The sequence below is a fragment of the Notothenia coriiceps genome, unplaced genomic scaffold, assembly GCF_000735185.1.
Source record: "Notothenia coriiceps isolate Sejong01 unplaced genomic scaffold, NC01 NC01_scaffold00030489, whole genome shotgun sequence".
In the NCBI taxonomy this organism is placed as follows: domain Eukaryota; kingdom Metazoa; phylum Chordata; class Actinopteri; order Perciformes; family Nototheniidae; genus Notothenia; species Notothenia coriiceps.
The window spans coordinates 1-18,694 of NW_011363190.1; the positions used below are offsets into that span (position 1 = coordinate 1).

General features: G+C 40.3%; 1 protein-coding gene across 1 annotated transcript; it reads left to right on the top strand.

Annotated features, from left to right (window-relative positions):
• Positions 1-6: 6 nt before the first annotated feature.
• Positions 7-10,039, top strand: LOC104959591 (kinesin-like protein KIF13B; the record flags this gene model as incomplete). Its single annotated transcript, XM_010787500.1, has 5 exons — positions 7-86; positions 1,228-1,440; positions 1,524-1,635; positions 5,029-5,032; positions 9,984-10,039. Coding segments are annotated over exons 2-5 (355 nt in total), but the record flags the coding sequence as incomplete, so codon positions are not given.
• Between the last annotated feature and the right edge of the window lie 8,655 nt (positions 10,040-18,694).

Sequence of the window (18,694 nt, forward strand, 5' to 3'; positions counted from 1 at the left end):
TCTCTGCCTTGGCTGACCAGGGAGCGGGGAAGAACAGGAGCAAGTTTGTCCCCTACAGAGACTCTGTGCTCACCTGGCTGCTCAAGGTACAGAGACACATGAGCACACCTTTAAAGATTCCTCTACAGACAAACAGTTGTACTCCTGTGTCTTTAGCTTCAGTTATATTGCACTTGGTTACCTTTTGAATTCACTACAGAATTCAAGATAAAGAAAAATACAAAAAAAGTGCAAATAAACATATAAGATAGAATAAGATAAAACTGAATTTATAATTAAATACGTTACAGTCAAATAAATACTGTTTACTGAATAGTTTATAAATATGTGGATCAATAAGAACAAAAAGCATTTTCTAAATCCAAAGAAATAGTGCTTTGGAGTCTCTAAATAATTCATTTTCTGGATTGCTCTTGCTCATTATGCCTATCAAGCTTCTGGGCTCAGATGGTTATTTGAATGTGTCTGAACAAGATTACATTTTGTTCTGCACTTCTTAAGTCCCTTAAATTAGAGACCATTGCATTTCTACTTTAGCTTTAAAGGTCCCGTGTCATGCTTTTCTGGTTATTACCCACCCCCTTGTGTGTTATGTAGCTTTTTCTGCATGTAAACGGTCTGCAGAGTCACAAACCCTCAAAGTACACCCTGTAGCGAGTGAAACTCTAACACAGAAAAGACCTGTCTATGCTGCCCCAGAACGCCTCGTTGGAGATTTTCTTTTTCCATTGTTTACTTCTTGGGTATAGTGACGTATTTTGCCTATTGAGCTTCAGGTTTAGCCCTACTGGTTATTTCTATTAGCTGTACTCAGTTAGCAAAAGCCCCCTTTTGCCAGTCTTTAATTGAAAATGTTTCTAAATTACTCTTTAATTTGGCTCCTTGTAGAATTATCATTGGGTTAAGTGTAGCTATATAAAACTCGCATAAACCCAGATTCCCCTAAAAACTGCCTGCGTTTAAATCATACATTAAGTAATTTTTTCTTTATCCTAAAGTGGATTTTCTTTGTTTTGCACAGTGCAGTCTGAGAGTTTTAAGTGACAGAAATCACAAAAATTTGATTCTAATTGTCAAATTTTGTTTGAAAACGAAACTCCTCATCTCATTTCTGACATAATTTGACAAAAGATCATTTGCTATCACTATTTACCAGAGGGATATTTGTTCAGACAGAGATAAACTGAAGAGTCATCTGTCTCTTTCTTGGATTTATTTTTCCTACAGGACAGCCTGGGAGGGAACAGCCGCACCGCCATGGTCGCCACCATCAGCCCGGCTGCGGACAACTATGACGAGACGCTGTCCACCCTGCGCTACGCCGACCGCGCCAAGAGCATCGTCAACCACGCCGTCGTCAACGAAGACCCCAACGCCAGGATCATCAGAGAGCTGCGGGAGGAAGTGGAGAAGCTGAGGGAGCAGCTCACAGAGGCTGAGGTTAGGGTTACAGCAGTTTGTGAATATTGAAATACAAACACAGTAATGTGCCTTGTGTAATGCAGCTTCTGTCACTCTCACAGTCCATGAAGGCCCCCGATCTGAAGGACAGGCTGGAGGAGTCGGAGAAACTGATCCAAGAAATGACCTACACCTGGGAGGACAAGCTCAGGAAGACTGAGGCTATTGCACAGGTAACACACACGCACACACAAACACACACGCACGCACGCACGCACACGCGTGCACGCACGCACGCACGCACGCACGCACGCACGCACGCACGCACACACACACACACACACACACACACACACACACACACACACACACACACACACACACACACACACACACACCTACGTTACATGCATACAAGCCTCTAGCACTCTAGGGCCCTGTCACTTCCTCTTTAATTAAGAAAAGATTGGTGCAGTGATGATGTATTCTGTAGGACCAAGAATTAGCATCTCAAGGGGTCCCTTGAGAAAATCATCTGGATTTTTCCATTAGCGTTATGAGTATGGCAGATAAAAATGTCTGTTGCTAAAAAACTTCTAAAATAGTTACAGGTTTTATTCAAAATCTCCACATTTGAACGCCCCTTTATTAGGCGATCTACATACATCACAATCACATGACTTCTTTGTCTCCAGCGCTGAGCTATGGCTAATGTTTAGCGTGATGACGTTTAGTAGTCTTATTTTGCCACTTGTTAGCAACTGCCATTTTAAAGAAGCTTCAGTCTTTCACTACTGAGGTTACCATGCCCCGAGAAAGTGTGTTGGCCATTTAAGCACATGTTGGTAGCGGTCAAACACTGTACTACACTTCTGTTCTAGTCCCTGGTGTCCTTTGGGCCCAAAAATACTTTTTCACATTGACGTACATTGCTAAAGAGACATTCTCTTTAGACTTCCACAGTATTTATTGGGGTATTTTATGTTGTAAAAAACAAACGTTAAAATCTTTTAACCTTGTGTTTACCACACATCTTTATTTCAGGCATCTTACAAAAAACACATTAAAAATAACATCAACATTGAGAGTTTTAGGACTCATTCCTGCACCTCTTCCCACCACATTTCCAGCCCACTGTATCATTTCAGTTCAACTCAACAAACCTTTTTGCCATGGACTGTATTACATAAGCATTCAGGAAGAATAAACTGAAGAGGAACCATTTAAAGAGGATATTCTTTATAAATGAGTCTCTATGATGTGAATATAGAGCAATTATCTGGAGCCAAAAAGCCTTTTCAGCCTGCCTAATTCATCTCCTGCTCCGCCCCCCCCACACCCCCAGTGGGCCCTCTTAGAGCCCACTTGTCCTTCAGTGAGATGACACAGGATGAAGTCACTCCATTTGCCTTGGCAGCAGCATCTTTGTTTCAGGCCCTGTGGTGATGTGTTCTCACAGCAGAGTGTTCTGCCCAGAACTCTGAGAGAGGGACAAGGCCATAAAAAACAAAGTATCCTCTGGGTTACAACAAATTGCAGTGCGTGACCAACTCAAGCGGGACAGGAAACATTTGTTTCCTACTATCCACAGGGGCAAGTACAATACACAATTATACTTCTATTCACCAGCCAGCATCTTTTGCACAGAGCAGGGCAGTGGTTTTAAAACATCTTGTACTCAATGCACCCATATTCATATCTGTGCATAATGACGTCTCTAACAGGTGTAGTCAATCTTTAAACATTTACCTCATACATTTGCGACACTGTTACTCATGCGTAAAGCTATATTTACTGTCATTTTAGTATTCACCATACTTCCAGAAACTGATAGCTAAATACTAGAAATAAAAAAACCTTTCATCATTTGATTGGTGGTCGTAGGGTACGTTTTTTTGTTGTTGTTCCTATCTTAGCTGTTGACACGGTTCCTATTTGATAAAATATGGGATGAATCCTAAAACATAAAACAAACACTTATTTTTCGCAACCATTTCTCTTATTTTTTTTGCAAATATGTAGCATTTAATGATATGAAGTGAGAGTTTTGTATATGTAATTGGTTGGATTGCTTTATCAGTTACATGTTTCTGGACTAATTCAAAAGTGTTATATGCTATTTTATATAAATGAACAGTGGGCGTAGCATTTAATTCACATCCATACACAAGTGAAAATGGTGGAAGGTAGAAAACGATTTATGACTAAGCTTAACAAGTGTCTTTTATAAATGTTTAGAGCACTTGAATAAAGAATTACATCCAAGGCATTTCAAGGCAGCAAAAATAAGTTAACGTGGCTCTGAAGAAAAAACGGATAAAACTTGAAGGATCGCATCTGTGTGTCAAATTTCTCCGGGGGCCTCTGAGGGTGGAGAACTAGATGGCCTCGGGGAGGAAAAAGGGAACGAAAAAAAACATGACATTTTTTTGTGTGGTTGAAAATGTCGTAGGAGGTGTGATATCACATCCTGCTGTCATAAACCTTTTGGCGGCCAGACATACTGCGATAGAGGTGGAGATGTGGGGAAAGACACTTTTAAGGGAACAAGCTCAAGGATGGAAAGGCTGTTGAGGTGAGAGGGACATATAAGGGAGGCAGGGAGAGGAGATAAAACACTCTTTCTCCAAATACTGGCTCCTACAAATATTGTAGCTAAAATGCTGCAGAATACTCACTACAGTCATCTGGAATTCAGACGAGGCCGATATAAAAGCTTCTCTTTGACTCCCAGGCCACTTTGAAGCACTTTCTCCATCTCAGTCATCATCTGCTCTTCAAAGATCTCCACATTGTCAAACTTGATGAGCTTAATATACGTGCTATACTTCAGCAACCTGAACATCACGCACTTTTCCACCTTTTTGTCAAAAATGGTTTTATTCTATCAGCTTATCTTATTTATCTTTATCAGATGTTATAGAGCTTTTCAAACTTTCAAAATAGGGTCGCCTCAGAACACATTTATATATGACTTTGTTTAATGACAAAAGGAGCTGTGGAGTTAAGTTAACTACTGCATCTCAAGTCCTAACTGCGCCAACATATGTTTTGGTTGCTCTATTCTATTGTGAAATGGGCTAATTACATAATGTCTAAAACATGGACGTAACGTAGACAAGACTATAGTAGCAACCTGTCAATAAAAAGGTGGCCTCACCTTAAAAAAAAAAACTTTTTTACTATAAATAGGACCATCAATTACAAAATAAACATCATGCTGTATTGAAGCCTTAAAACTAGTGATTGAGACCGAAAATGTTTCATGAGGTTATACGTCGGGTAAAATGTTAGGTAATTTTCTCATAGACTTCTATAGAATGTGAGCAACTATTTACAACCTCTCCCTGCTGGCTTTTAGAAAGAAGGCATGTATAGAGCACTTTCACAATGGCATTCAAAACCGAGGGTTGTCGTCTGGTTTTAGAAAGTGGTCAGACAAAAGAAAACGACAAAAGTTGTAGCAACTTAACGATTGGTCGCAAATTAAAAACCATGCTAATCAATAATAAATTATCGTTATTAGTTAAAGCCCTGATTATAATGAAACTCATATCATCAATGTAACACATATCACAGATACTAGCTACATTTCTGTTGATTGTATTCCAAAAAGGCCTATATATTAGCGCTAGCCGGTTTTCAACATATTAGCAAAACTTTTTTGGAATCGGAAGATGTTATGCCCTTGCACAAAGTATGTTGAGTGGGGGGTGCTGATAGTAAAAGGCTCTGTGTATGTTTGTGCAGTTCCTCAACGGCTGTTCTCCTCCTTATGAGCAAACGCTAACTTTGGTGCCCTCAAAGATTAACTCTCTTCCATTAATTCAAATACACAAACATCTGTCCACCAAATTCCTCCTAAACAGCCCTTTGTGTGAGTTGTATGTCTCTCCGTCTGCATGTCCGTCCATCTGCCTCTTATCCGTCCCTCCTTCTGACTTTCCCTCCTTCCGTTCTGCATAACTTCCCTGTCACCCTGATTGTGTCCCAGATCAAACCAGGACTGTTCAAACAAATTAAGATCTCCTTTCTCCCTCCCTGCTCTGTAGTTCGCAGACACTCCTCGTTTGCCCTGCTCTTCTTTAGCTGCCTCCTCTTTTCAACTCGATAAGAACCTTGCGTTTGCATACCGCCACTCTCCCCCTTCTTTACTTTCTCCTCTCTTGGTCCACCCCTCCCCTTTAGAAGACAACAGAAAGAAGTTTTGATTGAACTGTGTCTTTTCCCAGACTAGGAAGTTGCTTAGGCACTTGAAAACAAATGCAAGAGAGAGAGAGTTTCAGAGGAGGGGGTGATCTTTTTTGAAGAGCAACAAAGGATGCTCCAAAGCCCCTAAGACCATGTGAAATCCGCAGGAAAAAACAGCCGTAATTAGTAGGGCTGTCCCGAATACCATTTTTCGGGCTCCGGATATTCGGTAGTAATCAACAGCGAATATTCGGTGCGGAGAGATTTGTATTTATTTATTTTTTTAAATGTTCAAAAAGGTTTCATAACGCGCTCCGAATCCGAGACACCGGACAACACGCTGTTAAGCAGAAGCGCAGAAAGAGCATACTATTACGATTTATATTTATTTATTGTCTCAGTAGTACTCCCAAACATTAAAACTAAATGTGTCCTCTGTAGGGTAACTGTAGGGTCTGCTGTATTGTTGAGGATGTTGATGTCTGGGATGCGTTGCACAAGTTATTACTAGGCTGAGCTACTCAACTTTATGCCATTGCCTTAGCCTGTGTAATGTTCCCACATTACTCCTATTATTTTCACTATTCGGATAAAATAAAAAAACTAATATAAAAAAACAATTCGGTAGCTTGCTTGCAACTATTTTCTAAGCAAAGTAAGTGCACGTTTTTATCATGTGTAACGCTACTGTTTAAACGGCGGATAAAGCAGCTTCATCATGGCAACTTGACAACAGCTAAGCTAAGCTAGGCTACTACTTACAGCATCCAGGTGACTTTTCAGAGTTGTTGTGCCACCGTGGTAGGCCAGTTTCTTGTCGCATATTTGGCACATATTCTTCTTACCGTCGTCCAATTTAAAATGGTCCCACACAGCTGAAGTCTTCGTTATTTTGTGGGTGAAACGAGGTGAAGCGAGGTGAAGCGAGGTGAAGCGTTAGTGACTGTGAGTGAACGCGATGTCAGGAGCACAGGCTGAGATTGTATATATTTCCGCATTTTAACAATGCAATTCAAAAGTATAAATGTAGTATAAGAATATGGCAATTCACCTTTATTAATAGCATACATTTAGAAGAAAAAAAAATATTTAAAAAACATAAGTAAAAAATATCCGAATAATGAAATTGAAACCCGAATAGTTGGCCAACGAACGAATATTCGAATAGTCGAATATTCGGGTACAGCCCTAGTAATTAGAAGGCTGAGCCTGTTTTGTGCCAAAAGTGTGCTTATTCTAATGTGATAAAGCAACAGCAGTCTGTTTCTCATTTTTAAACATTATCTTCCTCTGCCAAATAAACGCAGCGTACTGAACCTGCATGCAATTTGAAAACCTGATGGTCTTTGGCTCATGCTTGAAAAGATAATAATGCTATAGACAAACTTTATAGAGAATCTGTGTTAGGTATACCCTGTGAGAGGTGATGATCCACTTTTCAGAATTAAAACATTGTCCTACTCTGCCAAAGGGAGATCGCTTTCCAGAGAAATGCTTGTAGCATGGCTCTTGATAATCTTGGAGACCACATAATGAATCCTCATGACTTAGGTGAAACGCTGACTCTATTTTCAAGCGCCATGATGTTCACATTTGTGGTTTAAGAGCCATTTCCAGTGACTAGGATTGCTATTATGTACCAATATTCATGTGCGCTTTAGGATGGATGCTAATATCATAAGTGATCCCCTCGCCTTTTTTCATTATCAGTTGTTCTTTTTGGGTTAGCTGTTAAAATAAACGTGTGTTTCTTTTTAAAATGTTTTGATCTTTCCTAATAAGATCAGTCAGTTGTGGGTAGTCTGTCAATTATTTAAGTAGTGATGTGAGAGACAGCAAATTAACTCCACTTTGTTTTATTTTCTAATTATATTTGAAATGATAGCACATTTTAAATATTTTATCATCCAAAAAACAACTGGTAATCTTGCCTTTGCACTTGCTGACCATTGCGAATCCAACATGTGCATGTGATGTCATTCACACCTTCGAGCTGCCAGTCATCACATTGGGTAAGAATGTTGACTAAAAGGGCAGCTAAACGGCTCTGCTAATCACTTTTAATTTGAGCCAACCGCTCTCACTCTCCCTGCTCATTCTTATATCTGTCATTTTCTTTTCATCTCTTTGTTGTTTATGAAAGGAAATGGTAAGAAACAGACAGATAGGTCATCTGGACACAGCATGTCTCTAATCAACCAGAACAACATGGCTGCTCCCGTCCTAAGCTAACCTCAGTCATGAGGCCTGTGTCACGTTTAAAAATAAAAACCGTAAAATATTAAGCCAGTTATAACAGAGAATCCGAGTTGCTACCCTAAATTAAATAAAAAAACTTCCTACCTACCTTCAAACAATATTACAATTCAAAACTCTGTAAGATTACTGTTAACCTAGCGTAACATTTTGGTGAACTTGCTGCTGAAAATGCTAGTCGCAGAAATGCTCCCGCTAGGATGCTTTTCCACTTGTGGCTACTGTTTTGTGGAATCATATCACATGTGTGGGCCTGGTTTTCATGTTCCTTAGATTTTGAAACGTATAAAAGCCCCTCACAGCCAGATATATCCACTTCAATATTTTGATCTTGTGGTTTGCTACATAGCGTTCACATAGCAACTACGGCTAGTTGGCGTCAACTATAGCTAGCCCAGTTAATCGCTAACAGATTAGCTAGCTAATACTTAACATCTATTGATATCCGTCCTTTACAGTTCCAGCAGCGGTTTTTGTTTCTAAGATTGAAAGACATAGTTACTTCGACATGTGTTGACAAATAAATGAACCTTGTGATTAGACGTCTGCTGAAACTCGACTATACATTGTGACAATACCAAACCAAACCAACCACTTCCCAATGTTAAGGTAGAAAGTTAAAGGCAGTTATAGAACAGCTGTTTCTGTGGCTCCCCAGTACACATACATCAGAATGTGTACACACACACACACACGCACACGCACACACACACACACACACACACACACACACACCCCCAGGCCCCCATTGGCTGCTTTACTTGGAGTCATTACAAAGAAAACAACAAGAAACCAAAACATGTGTACATGTGTGAGACATATGGTTCCTCATGAGTGCTAAATCAAGCTTTCCTCATGCGTATTACATATAATACAATGTTTTTTCATCAGATTTACAGTATAGCAGAGTGGCAGAAGTGAAACGGAACCTAAGGCCTCCTGTTCCTTAATGTGAGTGCAGTGTAACTTAGACACTAGCTCTCATTGGGGTTCCAGCCATTCGCAGACCCCTCGAGTCCTCGTCAGGGGTCTCGATGCTAATCGGGTGGGAGATGTCTGTCCTCACCGCCAAGGTGTCGAAGGGATAAGGTTTCCCTGGTTTCCGCATCTAAGACCTACAGAAGCCAGGGAGCAATGTGAGCAGTGCTGCCTGAGTTTAAATAATTCATTAAATTACTGCAGCACCTTTTATCTTTGTTTATTTAATTGTCCATATACATTCAATCATTCTTGATTCCACCTTTTTCTGCCCCCTTTTTTTTTTTTTTTACCATCTTCCTCTTCTGTCTTGTTAGCCAGACATTATTACATGCAGGGTTAGCTGCAATGCTCTAAGGGCTTCTAGGATTACCTGCTGCCTTCCTGCATATACGTATGTCAGAGCGCATTACCATCCAGCATCTTAACATTCTGCTATTAGATCTGCGTGAATGTGCTTTCAAATCACACAGCGAGATGGATCATGTTTAAACTCACAGGACCAAGCCCTTTTGTGGAGAGATTTTTTCGCCTTTCCTGTTTCTCTTTGCAGATGTTTGAGGTTTTTGAAAACAACAACGTGCTGTTTGGGTTGCCCTGTGTGGCACATTTGCTTCACTTGAAAGGTAATCATAGTTATTCAAACCCCCAAATGTGGAATTAGTTTTGGAAAAATGATTCAAAAGACATACAGTGTCAAACACTATTCTTGACATGCCATCCCAAATGCCTTAAAAGGTTTGAAAACATCTTGTCCTCCTCTATCCTTCCCTCCCTCTTTAGCTGATGCACCCACTTTCTTTTTTTTGTTGTCCGCTAAACCTGTCACTTTGATGAGTTGTGTGCAATCATCCCAGGGGCCGTCAGGCTTTCACCAGGGCCTCCGTCCTTCCTGGTACAGTGCAGCCTTTGATGTGGTTCCTTCTTTAGCTCCATGCGGGGAGACCTTGGCTCAGCTAAACCCAAAATCAGCTTCTCTGATGCCTTTTTAACACCACATAATAACTTAATGTTGATCTTGGTGGAAGTAAGAAGCTAGACAGTGTTGCTAATGCTGAAATACTTTTGTGTTGTTATTTCAGAGGAAGGCATCATTGTGTTTAGTTGACCAACCACATGACCAGCATCAGCGGACTGGTGATGGGCGGTGTAATAACTCACAGGCAGCTCCCGCTCTGCTACACCCACAGGGAACTGGCCCTGAGTCTCAGAAGTATGTTATGGACCGGGATTCTGGGATTTGTAGTCTTTCTAGTTGCGTATTTTTCATAGTCTTATATTTCAACAGTTTTTCGACAAACTTACTTTTTTGACATGTGTAATTCGTGGCACAATTCAAACGGGATCGAAAGATACGTTTTATCTCCCCATTGACTTCAATACATAATTTTTCCGAAATAAGGTCCCATGGAGGTCCCCCGGAAAGGGAGGGACTCCGCCTCTCTATACTCTCTTAGGCAATAGCCATCAGAATATGCAAAATACTGTATAATATTGGATGTAAGTTTAACTATGTTCGTTGTTGCACTATTGTTTTTCACCAACCACCTGTGGGACTCAATAGACACATTGTCCTCTGCTTTTCCATTAACTTGAAGACAGTTCAGCTTTTGGTTGAATAGGTCCCTCACTTCATGGCTTTGATTCCTCTTAAATGTCCCTCGGCACATATGCAAAACTNGTGTATTATAGAATGATCACACCGGTGACAGTACTCTTCAAAGGGTTCACGAAATATGACTACTACTCTTACTGTTTAACATGTTGGGTTACTTAATGTCACTTCATATTAAGGCTAATAAAAATGACAAGGCTGTAATGCTAACTAACGTGCTAGCTACTAGCTAGGTAGCTAACTTGATCCAGCCACTCCTAGTCCTTTCATCAGACGGGAAGCGAAAGAACGAGCAAGACCCATTGCTGGTATGATAAAAACCTGGTACTAAGCACACAGGCATCTTGTTAAAGTTATCTTATCTTAGCCAGCGCAATATAGATAGATTATATCTATATGGCGCTGATCTTAGCTATCTCTTAGTGGAGGAAAACAATTGTGACATCACTTACGCGACTCTGGGATTTGTAGTCTTTCTAGTTGCGTATTTTTCATAGTCTTATATTTCAACAGTTTTTCGACAAGCTTACTTTTTTGACATGTGTAATCATTTTTTAAGATTGACAAACATCATATGTGTAATTCGTGGCACAATTCAAACGGGATCGAAAGATACGTTTTATCTCCCCATTGACTTCAATACATAATTTTTCCGAAATAAGGTCCCATGGGTCGGAGGTAGATGGGCGGGACTTCGCCTCTCTATACAACACAATGAACTCTACACAAGTTATTTGTACCAGGTTATTATTATTAGAGAAAACTACAAAGCACTAAATGGCTTAGGCTTTGACGGGCCCCGGGGCCAGCTGTGAGAGAGCGCCTCACTACTGCAGATGATTACAGCTTGCTATATGAACTGTGTCCTAATCCTGGTGGACAGCTGAAATTAAAGCCAGGTACAGCCCTCCGCCTTCCCAGAATTCCCTGTGATAAAGCTACTCCCCTGCTGAGAAGAATCAGTTGTTTGTGAGGAAATGCATCTCCAGAAGAGTCTGCAGTCTGTAAAGATGAGGTATTTCTTTTAGCCAATCAGGGGACACTGATTAAACTAAAAGATTAATAGCATACACTGGTTCATTTGAATGGGATTTCTGCATTGTGCCCAGCATGGGTTTACAATTCGGGAATGACAAACTTGGTCAACTTAAATGAGAGCAAGCATTGTAGTGTGCATGCTTCCTGGCTTTGCAGACCTTGAATGCATAATATAGACTATTTTTCATAATCCTTTAATCATGGTCATAACAGAAGTCGCTTTTGCTCTAAAAAATGGAAGCTTCATTTCATCAAGTTATCTTGCCACATTTATGTCATGCCCTGTATGAAGGTATCTTGTTGAGTTTCCTTATACTGTACAGTGTTTCCCCTAGGATGGAGTCATAGCAGCGGTGCTAAGGCACGTGGGACCAGTATAATGTGAGCGCGGAGCGCGTGACATTTTTTTGTGTGTGCACGTGCGAAGTGCGCCCCTCCAATTTGTTTCTATGTGTCTGCCAGCACAGGAAAGGCTCTTAAGGCCTAGTACCAGGGCCGGTTCTAGCCAATTTGCTGCCCTAGGCGAGATTTTATATATAAAGAATAAATGAAAAATCTCTACAAAAGACAAATACACTACAAAAACAGAAACTTATTGACATAGGTAATATACATCAAATTGGCTTCAAATGTATTCAGTATTGTATGAACATGTTTTAATTGGGGGGTGGACGTCACATCCTCTAGGGGGGTCCGGGGGTATGCCCCCCCGGGAAGATTTCTTTGAACATTTTAAAGTAAAATGCTTCAATCTGGTGCACTTTGAGCTGAATTACTAGAGACTAGATCTAGGGGGTACTACCCCCTAGATCTAGTCTCTAGTAATTCAGCTCAAAGTGCACCAGATTGAAGCATTTTACTTTAAAATGTTCAAAGAAATCTTCCCGGGGGGGCATACNTACATTCAAACTGAAGTACATTTATTCAAGTTGACATTAATTTGGACGAATAGACACGGCGGAGAAATGAGGCGGAAGCGCTCTCTTTTCTGCTTTCCCTCTCCTCTCGCATCTCCTGACAGCGCTGTCGTATGCTCATGGAGGCAGCTCACTGATGCCAGCTAAGCGAAGTGACCCGACAGTGAAGAATAAACATATTTTATAACTAGTTTAGGGCTTGTCCCGAGTTGGTAGATAAAAACCAGCCTAAGCTGGTGTTAGGTCTAACTCCTTAGTGTGTGTTTTGGCTCGCGCTCTCCGGTCGCGTCTTTGTGTGTGTGTGTGTGCAGGATTTCTCGTCAGAGCACGTTGCATAGCCGCTATTTAATTGTCATTTTGCAGACACCCTTAAAATATGCCAGACCGGTGAAGTGTTGCTATTGTTGAATCTATTCCTGTCTTTATTAAGGAATCAGTTCTTGTAGACTAGTTACTCTGAGGGCCTCTGCGATATTATATCACTCGCTCTTGACCCTGTAGTCTGTTCTAGGCTGCTCTCTATACGCTATTTATCCAACGCGAGATCTTACAGAGACTCAATTAGCTGTGGCAATCCCACAGAAGAGCACTGTATTGCGAGCGCTGTGACGTGTCATATGCATCACAATGTGACAGGACATTTTCTCTGCAATGTGGCGACCATGCTGAGGAGAAGCAGCGAGAGATGTTCGCTCAACCGCTAAATAGATCGGCTCTCGATACGACAGCGCTCCTAAGAGACCATTATTTTACGGTGCCTCTGCACTGAAGAATAATCGACAATAAACTCCTTGGCGAGGAGTAGTGTACACACTGTGAATTGTCAGAAAGGCATAAATATGACTCACTGCTGCTCCACCCCATCTTGTAGACAAGGGTGAGACGCGGCAGAGAGACTGGTGCCGCGGGACGTCGATATAAAGACACTCACTACACACTAGTCACGAACAGCTTCCGAGACCCGTATCAATATATAAGCTAGGACTAGCAGCAGGATCCTCATGTCGTTCCCCATTGACAACATAACATCACAAAAAGGCTTATATGACGCTCATATATTGTTTTTCTAGTGCGTTAATACTCTTCACGCGTTGTTATTACAAGTCATAGCAGAGGATCTTATATATCAGAGATCGTTTCTGTTAACCGTTTGATGTATAGGTATTTCACTTGAATGATACTTTAGATAGCGAGATGGACTATCTCACTAAGATGACAGCAGACAGAACAGGAGCGATCTATAACAGACTATAAATAATAATACATGAGACATTCTATAAGAAAGACCAACTACTATTAAATAGGAAGATGGCCAAAGATAGGTTAGGGCTTAGCATAAAGTCTGGGAGGCAATTGGAAAGAGCCCTGGCTCTGTCTGAAAGCTGAAAAATTGTATTATTGTCTGATAAAATCCACACAAAACCAACATTAAATGGCAAGTTATGATGGGGGTGCATGGTTAGACCCTTCACTCTATTTTGGGGCTATGAATTGTATAGCAACACAGATGAGACACTGCTACCGTAATATCATGAGATACCATGCAATCACAATAGTCCAACTTTATTTATAACAAACTAAAGAAACGAGAAATATGCCAAATAATGCCTTTGGATTGTGCTGGTTGGCTGAATTGTAATTGTATACGGCTTCGGCGCTTTTCCATCATATGCTTAATCGAGGCTGACAGCCTTCTGGCTCTACCTTTAAAGTTTTATCCATATGATATTGATGTTCATGTAAACTCTCGCCAAGGGAGAGTCTATGCAGAGGCGTAGTGCTTGGTGTTCGGATCAGGGGTCATAGGTTCAAACCCCGCTGCAGTCAGCATGTCATTGTGTCCCTGGGCAAGACACTTCACCCCAAATTGCTCCTGTGGGGATTGCCCACAGTATTGAGTATGTAAGTCGCTTTGGATAAAAGCGTGTAACAAGTAACAAGTAATGTCATGTAATATGCATATTTCCTAAACTAGTACAATATTCCTTAAAAACAGAATGATGCAAACGTGAATATACGCAATCTATTTTTTCCGGCCCTTTAACTGTCAGTTTTCAAGAACAAATGAGCAATCATTTTGAGATTGAACACACTGCTGCTCCAAACTGAGAATTGAGACACAAAGATCTTCTATGAGAGAATCCAAATGGTGTTGAATGATGTTTATCTAGCATTGACAAAGTGTGAACTGAACATCAATCTACTACAACAGGGATCTCGAAAGGGAACTTTTTTTTTTTTTAACTCAAAGTGAGCAAGAAAGCTGTTTCATATTAAGAATCAGCTGAAGAGACTGCAGGAGGGAAACTATGGTACAGCATAAACACATTGTGAGAAAAAACATCAGATGAAGTTGTTTTGCAAACCGAGGAAACATTGTAATCTCATTATAGATGCAAAAACTTATATTCAAAGAGGTGCCTGTAACTTCTCAAAAATAGCATTTTCAACAAGGATATGTCTACGCATTAATTACGGTTTAATATTTAAGTACAACATATTAATCAGAATACTCCATTTATCCTTGTGAGAAATAAGGTTTTGTGGCTTTGAAGTTGCTTTAACTTTAGAATAAAAATTCAAATATTATTTTTTTTTTTATAAAAGAATGTAAATAACAATATGAAGTTTAACAAGAAAAAGGGCAAAAACAAATTAAAATAAATATCTTCATATTATATTAGAAAGTAATTTGCACATTGCACTTAAATATTTAACAACAATACATTGTTAAAAGTTACAATACGGACAGTGGAGTACGAGGATTAATGAATGAAAACCAGAATATTGCTAAATGTAAAGTAACTTTATCAAACAAAGCTTAATAAAGATCAAAGTGACTTTTAACAGCTGATAGATGCAAAGAAAAGTGTAAGTGTAACTGAAAACCCCCATGCTGATCCTGCCTTACAAAACAAAGGAAAGTCAAACAGACGCTCAAAAGCGTTCGATGGGAAGGAGTTTTTGATGTATTCTGAATCACCACTGAAATATTTGGCAAAAAAGTTTTCTGTCTCCTTATGGGAGTCCCAACATCAAATAAGGGCCGTTTCAGATCAATATGATTTATGAAGCATGACTACGACCCGGCATAAATCTTTGGTGTTTGTATGGATTACAAAGCATGAGACACTCTTGCATTGGAGGCTTAAAAAGATTGTTCCAACAGAGTGAGAACAAACAGAAGGTTCACGTTATGCTACAGTTTCAGCCCCTATATGTGGTACGGCTTGAGTTACAAAAAAACCTCACAGGAGACCGCGATGTGAAAATGTGATTGTGTGCTATTTCACCAGAGAAGGGGGAAGAGTGAGGAGGAAGAAAAGTATGTGTGTCTGCAGCTTTGTGCCATGATATGCTTGACACACTTCAAAAGCGGTTGAGTTGTGTGTCACAGGTAATGCAGGGTTGAGGTGGGTGCTGTTGTTGGAACAGAGCCTAAAATTCAGACTCATATTGGAAAGAAACCTGATATAAGATAGGAGGAAATAATAATATTATAAGGCTCAAAGACAGACAGACAGAGACTTTAGACATGTTTTATTCAGATATCAAGTCAATCTACGTAAACTTTTGACATTTCGTAAAAGATAAATGTGAATTTGGGCATTTCCATCAACTGGTTTGGGGTTAATGATATACATAATGCAAAGCGGTCAGAAGTTGGCGGTATATGCTACAATTGACCTATGGCTGTAATTCCGCAGTGAACAGGCGTAGAAGAACTAGCAATTGTGAACCGGAAACAAAACGAATCGCCCATCCAACGCATCTTACCGTCTGAAAAAATAAGTGTGAAAATGGTCAGCAAACTACGCATTGATTCAATGAGTGTATTATTACAGCAGCATGCATGTTGTCAGTCATAGCCTTCCCAATACCCTTTTTGAAATGGCGAGTACAGACTACTGACACCAACAATGAAGAGATGTTTTTTTTCTTATGCAAGCAAAGAATTTGGCTGATGTGCTAGTCTTTGCGGTTTGTTCAAATGTGATTGTTTGGCCAAGACACCGGCAACCTTAGCGGACCCTAAAGTAAGTTCCTTAAGCTACATTTAGTGACAAGCCTGCACCGGTCGAAATTGTCGCCGAGCGCTGCGCTAAAATTATTTCAACTTTGTCCTCGATTGCTGCTGACCTTTCGACATGCAACCAATCATGTGACTGCTGTGCTAAGCGATGCAAGCTAGCAGGGGAGGCAACCGTGGAGACAAAACTAATCTGGTTGTTTTCACCGCAAGGGGTTCCGCCCAACCTCGTGCAAATCGCATTTTGTATGAGATATTTCAAAATGCACATAAAAAGACGAGTGTGGAAACATGGCTGATATCTAGGGTTTGTTTCTTTAACTATTTCTGAAACTATTATTTCAGCCAGTTTCTTCAGAAAGACCAGCGCCTCAATTCTGGATGGAACAATTATAGTATGCAAGAACTACGTTTTCAAATCTGCCAAAGGTCAAATACCTTCCTGACATGTGGCCAGAAGTGCAACATGCCTCAGAGGTTAAGGCCACATCGAGCAGAAATGTCCTGCATTTGGAAGAAGAAGCCGAGTGTATGACCTTAATCACTAATCAGAAGCTAATCCTTACAGAATTTTGTGTTGGTTCACAATAATGCTATTACAATCCCCCAGTAGGAATTTCACATTCTGATCAGCTGTCAATACTGCTGTGACAACTGGTGTCCTTACTTTCTAAATGTGTAAATGACAGCACTTATTGTGAATAACTCTTTCTTGATGCATGAAGAGCCAAGACTATCTGAGATTCCATCAAGACATAAATCTTAGACTGGAGGTTGATGACGTGGAAAATGTTTGAGATGCTGTGGACCTAAACTGATTACTGCAGAGCTTCAAAAATCACCATATACTGTGTAACATGATTGCTTTGTCCTCTCACAATATCCACTCAAAACCATTGTGACTGAAGCCACTTCAAAATGACTTTGATGTCCAAACTGCAACCTTGATTTGATCACTATTTGCCTTACCCTTTCAAGCAACCTATGCACCAGGGTTCATACACTTTTTCACCAATGATTTTCAATGACTTTTCCATGACCTTTACCTAATTTTCCATGACCAAAAAAATTACTCTTTCTCCGCGGTACCACTGAAAATTGTTTATTTTAACATGGAACAGGAAAATAAGGTCTGTTGTGCCTATCTAAAACAAATCAAATAGTTAGTTTACTAGCTTCTAAAGGAACGCTAAAGCAACTAAAATATCTCACCAGCAAAATACCTCGACAGTTAAATGTCATTTTACATTTCATTACTATACGGTATTTATTATCATTATAGTATTAATATTTCGGCGATTAGATAAAATATAAATTATATTTGATGCAACTTTAGTTACATTTCCATGACTTTTCCAAAACTTTGGGGAAAATATTATTTTCCATAACTTTTCCAGGGCCTGGAACTAGCATTTTGAATTTCCATGACTTTTCCAGGTTTTTAATGACTGTAAGAATCCTGCACGCATGCGGGTTTACATTTCACCCCAACCATGACCCCAGAAAAAATGTAAGCTCCTAACTATACATCACACTAGCCTGTTTCTCCCGATGCGACCAAAGCGCTCTGTGACACCTCAACATGAGTGAGCGGTGAAACCTGAGCATGACAGCCCCGTTGGGTCAGGGGAGGCTGGGAGGACGGGGTTGAGAAAAGGGGAGGCTAGGGAAAGGAAGAATAACTCCGGAGCCCGAGGAGCTCAGAATAGCATCGTGAGGGAAACCCAGATGAAGTCATTAGTCTGGCTCCCACAGCTGTCAAGAGCCTGTCAGGACTTTAAGAGAGCCTTGAATGGAAACACCAAGGCTTACTGGAGATCAAGTAAGAAAAAAGAATGGCGTGTATATAGATAATATATTTCAGTTCCTACGTAACGGTGTAAATGTGCAACCGAGTGTGCTTTGGGCTGTTTGTGCCTGAAGGAATTTAGCCTGTGTATGCACATGAGTGTGTATGCTGAGCGTTGACAGGCAGGTGAGACATCTAGGGCAGACTGTGCGGACACAAGCAGAGTCTTGTGTCTCCCTTCAAAATAAAAGCTGACAGATGGACCAAGCTGCACCCTGAACCACTGGAAGCACGGCACTAAATATGCATCTATTTATGCAGGAAATTTAGCAGTTGTTCTTGATCTCAGAGAGACGCCAAAATAACTGAATTAAAGCTAATTCGAAATGCAACCTGGTAGTAATAAACTGTAGCCGAAAAGAAGAAGGTAATACTAGCAACCAAGTAAGAAATAAAGAAGCAAGTGTATTATTGGGTGG